The sequence below is a fragment of the Barbus barbus genome (genome assembly GCF_936440315.1).
Source record: "Barbus barbus genome assembly, chromosome: 17".
NCBI lineage: Eukaryota > Metazoa > Chordata > Actinopteri > Cypriniformes > Cyprinidae > Barbus > Barbus barbus.
The window spans coordinates 16,887,133-16,899,435 of NC_136745.1; the positions used below are offsets into that span (position 1 = coordinate 16,887,133).

At 35.5% G+C, this 12,303-nt stretch overlaps 2 protein-coding genes across 2 annotated transcripts; one reads left to right on the top strand and one right to left on the bottom strand.

Moving 5' to 3' along the window:
* Positions 1-530: 530 nt before the first annotated feature.
* On the top strand, positions 531-3,512 carry LOC306882952 (transmembrane protein 179-like). The gene is made up of 4 exons (XM_079437976.1): positions 531-1,159; positions 1,807-1,944; positions 2,150-2,228; positions 2,332-3,512. Exons 1-4 carry the CDS (start codon positions 837-839, stop codon positions 2,536-2,538), a joined length of 747 nt encoding a protein of 248 aa, XP_079294102.1. The 5' UTR covers positions 531-836; the 3' UTR covers positions 2,539-3,512.
* LOC306882951 (sideroflexin-5-like) lies at positions 3,296-11,406 on the bottom strand. The gene is made up of 14 exons (XM_079437975.1): positions 11,256-11,406; positions 9,092-9,160; positions 8,806-8,883; positions 8,702-8,728; positions 8,568-8,622; positions 7,510-7,535; positions 7,194-7,247; positions 6,872-6,928; positions 6,546-6,611; positions 6,240-6,330; positions 5,019-5,134; positions 4,758-4,843; positions 4,385-4,502; positions 3,296-4,216 (listed from the first exon to the last, which is right to left on the bottom strand). The coding sequence occupies exons 1-14, from the start codon at positions 11,310-11,312 to the stop codon at positions 4,139-4,141; spliced, it is 978 nt and encodes a 325-aa protein (XP_079294101.1). The 5' UTR covers positions 11,313-11,406; the 3' UTR covers positions 3,296-4,138.
* Positions 11,407-12,303: the final 897 nt, after the last annotated feature.

Consider the following 12,303-nt stretch of genomic DNA (forward strand, 5'->3'; position numbering starts at 1 on the left):
CTTCACATGTAACACACAAGCAAGCACACAAGAAAAACACACCCACAAATAAAAATAACAAAGAAGTATTAAATAATTAAAATGATATATAATTTAAAATGTATTTATATAATATAAACTTAAGAAATTAATGAAGCAACAAATAAAAAGAAATGTAAAGCACTAACATGTAGAGAAGAGTAGATCTTTGCGAATAGGGCTGTCGTGTTGTATTTTTATTATTATTTAAATAGAGAAGTGAGTCTGTTTGAACGGGAAAAAAAGTTAGAGAGTATAATTTTAAAACTTCTGTTGATGGAGGAAAAAAAGTACCAAACAAAAGAAATCCGATATACGTTTCTATCTGGACCTCACATTTGAGGCATTAAATGTCAGCTTTTCTTTTTATTTGTTTTAAAAACTGGTGGGTGAAAAATATCTAGCACTTTTATTATTATAACGCGAGTCTGATTATAAATCACTAATCAGTTTCCATTGGTAACAGCAGCCAGGATGAGTGGATTAGAGACATGCATGTGACCCGTTGGGGTGTGGCGCTGCCTTTGTCATGGAAAAACCCAACACCCACTTTTAATGACATTTTCAATTAAATATTTAAATCAAATGAAATCAATTATTTGATATGAAAGATGCAGTTTATGGTGTAGCTCAAGAGTCGTGCGTGAGGCTCGTGAGAGTGCGTCACAGTCAGAGGGGGGAGGAGTCAGAACACTGCTGGAAAATTCCACTAGTGTCAGTGTCTGTGGTCTACATCTGCAGGTAAACAAACGTCGAGATTCCAGCAGGTAAGGTAGGCTACACTCCTCTAGCGCCGGCTGAGACTAATCCTCGGGAACATGGAGCTGGATCGGCGGCTGCTGCTGGCTCATTGCGCCGCGCACGGCCTGTCCGTTATAGCCGGACTCCTGGTGGTCGTGCCGCTCGCTCTAAACGGATCCGCTTTCAAGGGGAGGTGCGCGCTGTTTAGTCAGGGCTTCTGGAGGACGGAGAACCTGTCTTTGGGCGAGGGAGAGTCCATAGAGGTCACTCATTTGGTGCTGCAACAGTGGGGTCCGTTAGCGGCCTGCCAGTTCGCCACATTTGTCGGTGTTTTCACCGTGCTGTACGGCGCTGTTCAGGGCTGGAGGAGCCTGTTCTACCTCCATCAGCGGCACGACGAGTGAGTGAACAATGTGACATAAAACTGAAATAAATACCATTCAAATGCTACATTCGTTTATGGTACGAATACATACCTATGTCACTAGTATAGGCATGTTTTGTCAACAACATTAAATTAATATACAAGTAAAAAGAAATAAAATATATGATACAATAATTTGATTATATATATTGTCAGCTTAATGTTTTTAAATATTTGTGCATATAAAAAAATGTGTAAGTTTTATATTAGTACAATATAAAATATTTTATGTAATTACAATATATAAATATTTTAAGTATATTATAGTTATTTGCTGTTTTAATAAACGAATATTTATAATTCAGTTTAATGTTATTTAATATTCTGTATATTAAAATTTTTTTTTATGTAAACGCAATATATATATATAATTATACATATATTATTGAGTTACTTTTAATTGACAATTAAATATATTAAATGAATCACACACACATGCTTGTTAATATTCAGGGAAAATTAATTCACATTTTGCATAAAAATATAATATTTTGTATGCACATATATATATATATATATATATATATATATTATATAAACACTTTAAATATTAATTATTATATGGTTATTGGAGACCAACCTGTGTGATCCACAGGTTTTCATTTTCCCTCCTTTTCCTGCAGCACGCTGTTCTCTGCCTTCCTCACGCTGCTGCTGAGTCTGTGTGTGCTCTTCCTCTCCGGAGGGGCCAGTGTTACTCTCACCCTGGGCCTGGTGTCCTGGTGCAACACTGTTACAGACCACAACACCAGACCCTACAGGTACACAAACCTTTAAATCTATAAGCTGATGGGAAGATAGTTTGTTTGTGTAGCACTTCACACCATACATATAGTTTCAAAGCAGCTTGAGACCTGATTATGGTCCAAAATCATAAAAAGCATGCCGAATTCATAAAAATGACGATGAATGAAATGCCGACATAATGTTGTCCCATAGTGATGTATTTAACGATTCTCTCTGTAGTTGTGCTGAGTCTCAGTCAGTTCCTCTATATCTGGACGTTGATACATCCTCATTCTACTCAGAGCTCAATTGTGCGCAGGTAAAGGAGCAATTGAAGTAACTTGTATTTCGTTCTCAGTTTTAAAAAAAACATGCATACTTGACATGGAAACACATTATTGTAATAGTGTCTCTCTTTGCAGATCTCTCTGTGGTGTGTAACGGCTCTGTGGTTGGCTCACTCTATTTTGTCCTTTCTGAGGCTCTATCATTCCCACAGTCAGCAGATCAGCCGACCGTGTTTATCCAGGGAGAAGGAACTCCTCCTGGGCCAAACTCAAGTGGAGTGTCCCATTCATCATCCACAGCCACACTCGCACCCTTCACACACTCCCAGTGTTTTTGTTTAGTAATACAGTGTTCATAGAAGTTGCACTTTGAGGTTGAGCTAATGCCAGTTTTATTGATTAGAAAGACTGGTCCAAGATCAGCATAAAAGGGAATTATTAATATTAATTTCTAATCTAAACAGACAATCCCCACAATTCTCATGCATGCTACACCTCAATTATCAGAAATTAGCCTTGGTTTTATCTATTTGTTACTTTTTAGGCGTTTGTTAAGAAGTTTAGGGAGCTTAGTGCTTACATTGAGGTAAAATGTTTTGTGTGCACCCATTTATAACTTTGCCATAAATGTCAAAGGATTCTCAAATATATATGATGTATTGCACTATTAATGTTGCTCTTGCATATGCAAGATATCATCTAACTTTATATGATCAGCCATATAATGTGAATGGGAAGGAAAGACTAGCCTGTTGCATGTGCTCAAGTCTGACCCATGCTTGTTTTGTACTGTGAATGCGTACAGCGTGACTTTTTGCATAGCCAATGATACTGTCACTCAAACCAGACATTCTCTTTCTAATCCGGTGAAGGTTTCTTATATGAAGCTGTTTGTGTTGATGCATGTTCCTGGTTCAAAATCCACTTTTGCTGGATATTGCATTGTGTAATTTATGTGATGGAAATTCAAAGTCAAGGAGAAGCTGGAAAACATTTGATGGAATGTCAAGAATGTTGCTCATACTTTTTGAATCCTGAACCTTTGACCTGGAGGATTGTTGTGAAATACAAACAGTTGAATAAGAAACAGGAGGGAGATGAGAGAGAAATGTTCATTTATGGTTTGGAAATGTGATGATGCTTGTGTTCATTACTGCTGTTTGTATCCATTATGTCCTATTTATTAGCTCTTTTTACTTGAGTAAAGATAATAGAACATGGTGTCTTGATCTTAAGCTGGTCCAATTTGTTGTATTATTATTTTTAAAAATAATTACTAAAAATATTCAAACTAAAATGGCAAAAGCATAGCAAGCAAAAAAAAAAACAAAAAAACAATTTAAATGATTAAATTAATTAAATGTTTATACCAGACTATAACAAATATGAATTGTTTAAATAAACCACATAGTCTCAGAAATAGTACAATTTTCAAACATATATTTGTGTCAATATTGCAATATAAATTTTTTAAAATGTTAATACTTAAGGACTAAAACTATGTACAATTACACATTAAAACAAGAAATAAACCTTTTTTTTCAGGGATTTGGAAAATATTAAGTGTGACATGCAAATAAACAGTTAATTGCAATTACATTTTCATTAAAGTGCATTCACTGACCATATAATACAACAATTTAAAATTTAAAGCTGCTCCTACTCTTATTTAAAAATTGTTTGATCAACATTAATATTAATATATAAAATCATGTAATATAAGGCCTTGTTTTCTCCCTGTAATAGTTGTCAGTAAAATGGCAAATACTGTAATTATTACTTCATCAACAGTTTCTATAAAACTGATAAATGGCTCAGCAGTTAATGAAAGGGTTAGCTGGTTACTATTGCTCAGAATGCATTTTCCTTAATACTGTTTGCACCTGTTATGCTACACGTCCTTCGCAATCTTAGACAGCTGATTAAACTTCTCTGTCTTTCATCACAGTCCCTTGTTGTAAGTCAGCACCTTGCAATCTGTTGCCATGGCAATTTCCGGCTCAAGGTGAGATGCCTCTATCTGTGAGGAGTAAAGAATGATTAGCAAGCAATTCCCTGCTAAGATATTTATTATTCAGAACACACACACGAAAAGATTAATGGAAAGATGACAGACAAAATTAAAGCTGCTGCAGCAATTGTTTGCTGTAGAGGAATAGGGGAAGTGATGCAGGTGTTGCTGCAGTACCTCTGACATCTGTGGGAAGAGACTGATAGCCAGCGGCAAGGACAAGCCAAAGACTGCCAGACATACTAAACTGTGCACAGGCAGCATCATCCTGCGATGGGCCTGCATCAGAGGAAGCCTGGCAGAGGACAGTACCAACAGACTCTAATGACTGTTTTTGTAGCTATTAAATAGTGTAATTATCATTTAGAGAATTAATTGCAAGTAAAATTATAATTAATAATGTATTGTCATATATTACTATAATGTTAATTATATATATATATATATATATACACACACACACACACAAAATTATATATATATATATATATATATATATATATATATATATATATAAATAAATGCAAGTGAAGAAAAAGTAACTCCATACTTTTCCAAGAAGGCCATTATGATTGGAGGAAGGACAAAGATTGGCAGTGGTAGGGCTACTCGCGTTAGTGCTGTTTCTATCAGTGCCTGAAAGGAAAATATAATAATTACTTTTGAAAATTCATATAACAGTGCAACATGGCTAGTAAGAATACAATTTTGCATTGATTTAAAAATAAAACTATTAACAAAAACATTTTAGGCAAAAAAGCTATAAACAAATTGAAGTGGGCAGTCCCAACTGTATAACTAACATACGTACATGTTTGGCAGCTATCCGTGAGGATCCCACTACACTCCCGTTGCTGTCTAACACATCTATTCCCTCAGACAGCTCATTGTGTCTCATCAGAGCCACGTTACAGATGTTCGCACTGGCTGAGAAGTAAAACATAAACTTATGTTAATGATGACCATCCATGCTAAACAAAACATTACATCCAGTTTCTGTGAAAGTCATTTGTTCATCAATATAAATTCCACCACATGCATAGGTGAACAAAATAGCCTGATACAATATTCATTTAATATGTGTCTATTATTTTAATAATTCCAAGTTGAATCTACAATTTACTTGATTAAAATATAGCAGTTCTAGGTGTTTTTCATTTTTTTAGCACAGCACACCAACTCTTTGATAGCTTTATTTGGGGTTCTTCCAGAAAATGTTAAACTGACAGCTTTAGAAATGGATAATCTTGCACTTTGCACATCTCCTCCAACATATCGTCAATGGATTTCTGCCCTTTGGGTTTTCAAGCCCTTGCCCGTGAAAAGATTCAATTCGAATTCAGAATGAAACCTGATCTTTTTATAAAATCTTGGAGCCCCTTTTTAAATGACTTTAAGGAGTCAGGGTCTGGATCATTTTTTCCCCTCCCTTTGTTTATTTTGATTTTTAAATATATTTATATGCAAATATTGCCGTGATTATATATGTACACGGGAATTTACTACTCTTGCGCATTTTTAATTCTGTTTTCTTTTCACTTTCCAAATTTTGTAACAATTCAATGCTTGTATTGTACCTTGAGATGTTTAGTTGTTTTTAATAAAAAATCAAATAAAACATAGCTGTTCTAATAATCCTGGATAAATGCATCGTGGTTTTTACTAAAATATCAAGCAGCACAACTGTATTTAACATCGTCTATAATAAGAAATCAGCATATTAGAATGATATCTGAAGGACCATGTGACAGTAAAATAATGGCTGCTGAAAATAATTACATTTTAAAATAAATTTAAAAAGAAAACTATTAATTAAATTGTAATGATATTTCACAATATTACTATTTTGCTGTATGACTGATCAAATAAATCAACTGTGATTAAAACAAAAATCTCATGATCTCAAACGTTTGAACAGCATTTGTGTGTTATGCTTTCATACTGACAGCAGGAGGAGCTTCAAGTAATGCAGAGTGTAGGACGACTGCTGCTGCTGAGTCGAGCAAAATGCTGTATGTGTGCAAGAACGTACCTACAGCAGGGAAAGGGATAAACCTCTGTATGAACAGTCTGGTGGCAGGGTTAAATTTGCTGGATTTCTCGATAAGTACATTCAGTCCCACCTACAGTATGACAGAATATTACAGGAGAATTTAAATGACATTTACAAGTGAAATATTACTCAAGATGTTATGGTAGTATATAAGAGCATTGAGGGGTATTATATTTTTTAAACATTATTTTCATATCAAACATTAAACATTTATACACAGCTCATTTACATTATAAATCACACATAAATTGAATCTCAAACAAAACTTGCTCATCACTGACTTACTGCAATAGAAACAGCGCTGGTGACGGCTCCCACATATCCCTGAATAAACTTTGAGGTTGGTGTTGGCTAAAGATAAAATTGGGGAAAAAATAATCAACATCCAGGTGTAGCAAATATAGCACAGACTGCTGTGCAACGAAAAAACAATCTGAGGTTGTGAACCACAGTCAGATGCAGAACAGACGTCTGGCCCTCAGGACACAACAATGATCATTCAAATGGAATCGAGAAGAGGAAACGCTTCACTGAATGAGCATCTGCAGCCGCATGGCAATAGTTAAACCTCAAAAACTTGACCTGAATTAAAAGAGCATTTCAGTCCATACCTTTGTGGCATTGCGGTTGGCGTAGTTCACACAAGCGTTGTGACTCTGGTTGAGCCACTGTAGAAGAGAAACTCTCAATCAGCCTAACAGTCACTTGAATTATTGGTTGATTAGTGTTGAATTCCTCTGTTAAATTATGATTCATTTGATTTTCTATGAAGTCAGCTTCTTGTAAGAGTCAAATATATAGGAATTAATTAGGACTACTTTTGTCTAATTAGGTATTTCTAACTGTGAAACAGTGGCTGTTGGGATACTGGCGAAGCAGCGTTTAGGCTTCCTAGCACTGAGGCGCTCAAATGATGGGAACAAGCCACTTTACCTGCCAGAGCACAGTAGAGGCCAAAGTCTGGTTTGGAAGGAGAAGACCAACAACCTGCAAGAAAATCAACTTCTGATAACAATTTATCTAGTAAACTGGGCCTACAGCAACACACTGGTTAATAAATTACACCTATCTACAGAAACAAAGGTTTATTACAATGCAGATTTCAACAGCTCTCATGCTTAGAAGATTTGGATGTGTCAACACTGGATGCATAGTGATTGGCAAGGCTTCCTTCTCTCATATTTGCTCTGTCTGTGTGGTCTTTGTTTTGCACTTTTATCTTTTTTTTACAAGCAAACAGAAGACTTACGATTGGCGTTCCAAACGGCACATAGCCTGTGAAATGCATCCAAATAAAAGAGAGAGCAACAACAAATTAGAACTCAGAAATCAGAACAGACTAAAAATAATCCCTATGGCTCTCATTTGTATTTGTTTGAATATTTATTACTTTAATTTTAAACAGTGTTAGTATGGAGCAATTCTATTATTAATTTCACGGCATGACCAAACTGCTGCACACATGCATAACTAATCACTGTTTAGGGGTGTACTCATCCAGAATAACATCTATAATATTCATTTTTATGAAGTCTTAATTCCAGTTAAACTAACAAATGACAACAGAAAAGAGTCTAATTACAATGTTTCTAAAAGAAGCCTCTTATGCTGACCAAGGCTGCGTTTATTTGATAAAAATAAGTAACATGAAATATTATTTTAACATAAAATAACATTTTTCTATTTGAATTTATTTCAAATGTAAGATTTTGAAATGTTTAAAATATTTTAAAATGTAATTTATTCCTGTGATGCAAAGCTGAATTTTCAGCAGCCATTACTCCAGGCTTCAGTGTCACGTGATCCTTCAGAAATCATTCTAATATGCTCATTCGTATCTAACAATTGGAAAGAAACATTTGTGCTACTTAATTTGTTTTTCCAGGATTCTTTAATGAATCGAAAACAGTTCAAAACCAGGTGGTGTTGGCGCAGTGGATAAGACACATGCCTTTGGTGTGAGAGACCCGGGTTCGAATCCACTGTGAGACACCAATGTGTCCCTGAGCAAGACACTTAACCCCCTAGTTGCTCCAGAGGCGTGCGACCTCTGACGTATATATAGCAATTGTAAGTCGCTTTGGATAAATGCGTCAGCTAAATGAATAAATGTAAATGTAAAAAGAACTGCATTCATTTACGATATAATATTTTGTAACAATGCAAGTCTTTACTGACACTTGATCAGTTTAATGTATCCTTATATACATATGAAATAATCCTGAATAATATGTATATATTTCTGTTTGTGTATACAGAGATCATTTTATATTATTTAAATGCTTCTAACACTCTCTATGCTCTTACCTGACATGCGGAAAGGCATGAAGATTTTTTCACCGGTATCAGGGTGAATGATGGCCTGAAAGGATACGAGTCAGGGACTGTAATTCCAACCATCATTTAAAAAAGTGACAGTGAACAATGACCAGAAGACTGACCTGCTTCACCTTCTGAGCCTCCCAGAGCTGAACACAGAACACAAGTCGTTATGAAGCACTGCACCACACATACATAAGTATCCATCGAAACATCCAAGATTCACCTGGTGATCTGTAATTCCTGGAGGAAGAGTCCCTTGCTTGAAATCATCCAGGAGTTTGATACATTCCTTTAAACGACTCTATAAAAATAAAACAGAAATCCGAAAGTATAATATAAACCTACAGGTTACAACTCATCCAGAATTTTCAATTAGTTGATAAGAATCAGCATTCATTCTTTATAGAGGTCACATAAATCCAGTATCTAAAAGAAAGGAAAGATCATTGCAGGGTAAGAAGCAATGCAACTCACTGATTCATTTACCATAACACATAAGATTTTCATACCTCCGTCACAAACAAAGTTGAAGGATCGATGATATCAATGAAATGTCTCAACCTGCCAAGAAATGTGTTCTGAGGAAGAAAAACATTCCTTCAGTTCCACAAACTTACATTCTTAGCCAGAACCTAAGAAAAAGAAAAGATGCAAACAGGACAACCTACTCACAGCACAAACCAAAGCATGATTAAAACTTGCTGTCTTGTACCTTAAATTGTCAGGAGCTGTTCTAATTTTAGTATAGAGTTAGGGCTGCAATGACAACGCACTGACAGGTTGTGCAGAATGTGCTCAAAGGAGCGAAGACTGCCTGCATCAACATTCCCACTGTCTCTGAACCCCAGTCAGCAATGCAAGCGGTTTTCTGAGAGCCAACTGTTTCAGAGGCCCGATGGTTGAGCATGCCAAGGGTTTATTTGGCAAAGAACAGTGTAAAAAAGCAGCTTCAATCAACTGCATATAAATGATTTATCCAGGGACAAGGCATACAAAAGCTGAAATCAATTTTACCTTACAAAATATAGTGAAGAGAGCAGGAAAATCTGACTTTGCTCAGCTAATAATTCTATTTCTAGGCTACAGACACTTGCTTCAAAGCTGTTGCAGAGCCATGTGAGCGCATGTCTGCTGGAGAAGACTTGTTAATTATGCATGTTTCTGCTCCCCGGAGAATATGCAACACAGTTAGCAGAGATGGAGCAGGAAGAAAACATATACCCATACCATTCAGATGCATTGATTTCACCTAAAAACAGCAGCAATAAAAAAAGAGAACTGTCTGCATTTGTCAAGCGCACTTGTGCTGGATTTTGCCATAAAACCAATTAGATTTTGATTCAGTCTTAACAGAGAATGATGATAAAGACAGGGACAGGCTACAGGCACAAGACTGTATATTAGCATATATTTTGAGAAATATCTTGGACCAGCTTGTCAGTGGGGCAGTGATCTTTTGTTTGGTTGTATTCCCTGTGGACACAAAGCAGACTCATTTGGGCAGCACATGGCATAATAATCAGACGAAATTCATGACTGCATCAAAAAGAACACTGAGCAAAGCATTTCATTTGGATGCGTTCAGAGACAATATACAGTATATATGAGCAGACTAACAAAGGGAAGGCAGATTATACCTCGCCATTCTGCCCTCTAAGACAATGGAAATGTAAGGTTCTTATAATAATGCAGTTATAATATCATGCTGAACATTTGTTTTTGACAGTATGCCTCAATATAAGCAAAAGAGGTGTGAATACTACTGCAAAACTGACACATAATTCTAGTAACAATCATCTAAAATTGGCACCGTTTAATGTGTTTACAACGTTTCACAACATTAAAAATAAATAAATTATATATTTTTTGGAACATTTAGGTTTTCAGAAATTCTAAATTATTACCGAATTCAGGTTATCATTAATGTAGCTACATATTAATGTACATAATAAAAAACTGAATCTACTATAATTCTGTATTCACATTTTTTGACATTTTAAAAATCAGATCAAGCATGATTATCCAGTGTTGTTCAGCTCCAATATGGACATCAGAACTATTAAAACATTACTATATCAATTTTTTGACTGATTATCATTCACGGTATAAATAAATTGCTCATATTTTTGACTCCATGGAACATAATTCGGGTCTGAACGGGTTAATTAGGATGACCTCGGTGTTTCCATGGAGGGTGTATAAACATGTATTTTAGAAAAAAATTATAAAACCGGGAGGACAGTTATTCCAGCTTTTCAGAAAAAAATTATGAACTTTGATAATGTCCCGCAAAATCACTCCGACGTAATGCAAAAATAAAAGTGACCAGTAAAATTGTATTCAACAGCTTTTAAAAAACAAAACAATCCTGCCCTACTCATTTCCTGCTATTTGCATATAAAAAGAAAAGATGTTGTGCATGCACCTAATGTTTTAGGGATTTTTAATATAACGGTGCTACCAAAACCAATTGCATCGGCCAGTTATATTGCAATGAAGCAACGAACAAAAGACACAACGCAAAACAACAACAACAAATAAACCCGTGATAAATGGTTGACTTTCGCAGTACAGTGCTGGAGCAAAGCAAAGGTATCTACACATGTTGTTTATCAACGCCCATCAAAGATGCCCAGACAAAGATGCACTTTAACATCGCGGCAAACTCTTTACCTGCTCGTAACGCGGCTTTCCCAGCTGAAACACCGGGCAAGACGCAGATTCCGCCATCTCAGCAGCGCTGGAGTGATGTTAAATAATAAAAACGTCCATGAGACGGAATTTGTAAGAATAGTCAACTCGGGAACGAAACTAGTGAAGCAATAGCTCGCAGGGGTTCATGGGAAGTGTAGTTTCCTGTTGAACTCAAAACAAAGCAGATAGCGTGCATTCCACCACCATTACAATTACAGAAGTCTGAAAAAATTACATCACAATGTTTTTTCTAAGTTTTTATTTTTATTTTTTAAATCTGTTAACTTCTGACAACTTAATAATTCGCATCTAAAGGATTACCATGGTTTGTACCAAATATCCTAGACCTTTTAACCATAAAAACACACATCCATAAAAAAAATTTAAATGACCGATTCTGAAATCTCCCTTTGTTAGATCATTATACAAATCTTGAATGGTTCAAATCAATCATAAATTAATTCTAAGAGTAATATCTCAAATAATTTTAATCATTCATGAGACAGCATTTAAGATAAGAGTGTGGTTGGTTGGTACGGAGCCCCTAAGAGCTCATGGTGGTGGAAAGATTTCGTGGTGGGTGAAAAAAATTCGGGGTGGGAGGAAAAAATATTTTTCAATTCTTTTGCGTTCTCAAGTTTTGCGAGGGAACGCAAAAGATTTTAAAAATATTTTTTCCTCCCACCCCCAGCTCTAAGGTTTGGCACACTGCATGTGATACAAAATAAATCAATCATTCAGATCTGATTAATTAACTCCAAATATCATCCAAGTGCGCGCATATATATATATATATATAGGCCTATATCAGAGCTGTGACCACATAGATATTGTGAGGGGTATTCAGATGGATTTTTCAATGGATGATTCTTAAAATATCAAATGTGTTCCACCCCCAGTCCTAAATATGAGGATTATGTAATAAAAAAGGTCACTAAAGGAGCAGAAACATCTTCCAGGCAGTCAAAAAAAATATCGCTTGAATAATTTAAAAATAGTCAATCTTAAGTCATCAAATTTAGAGGAT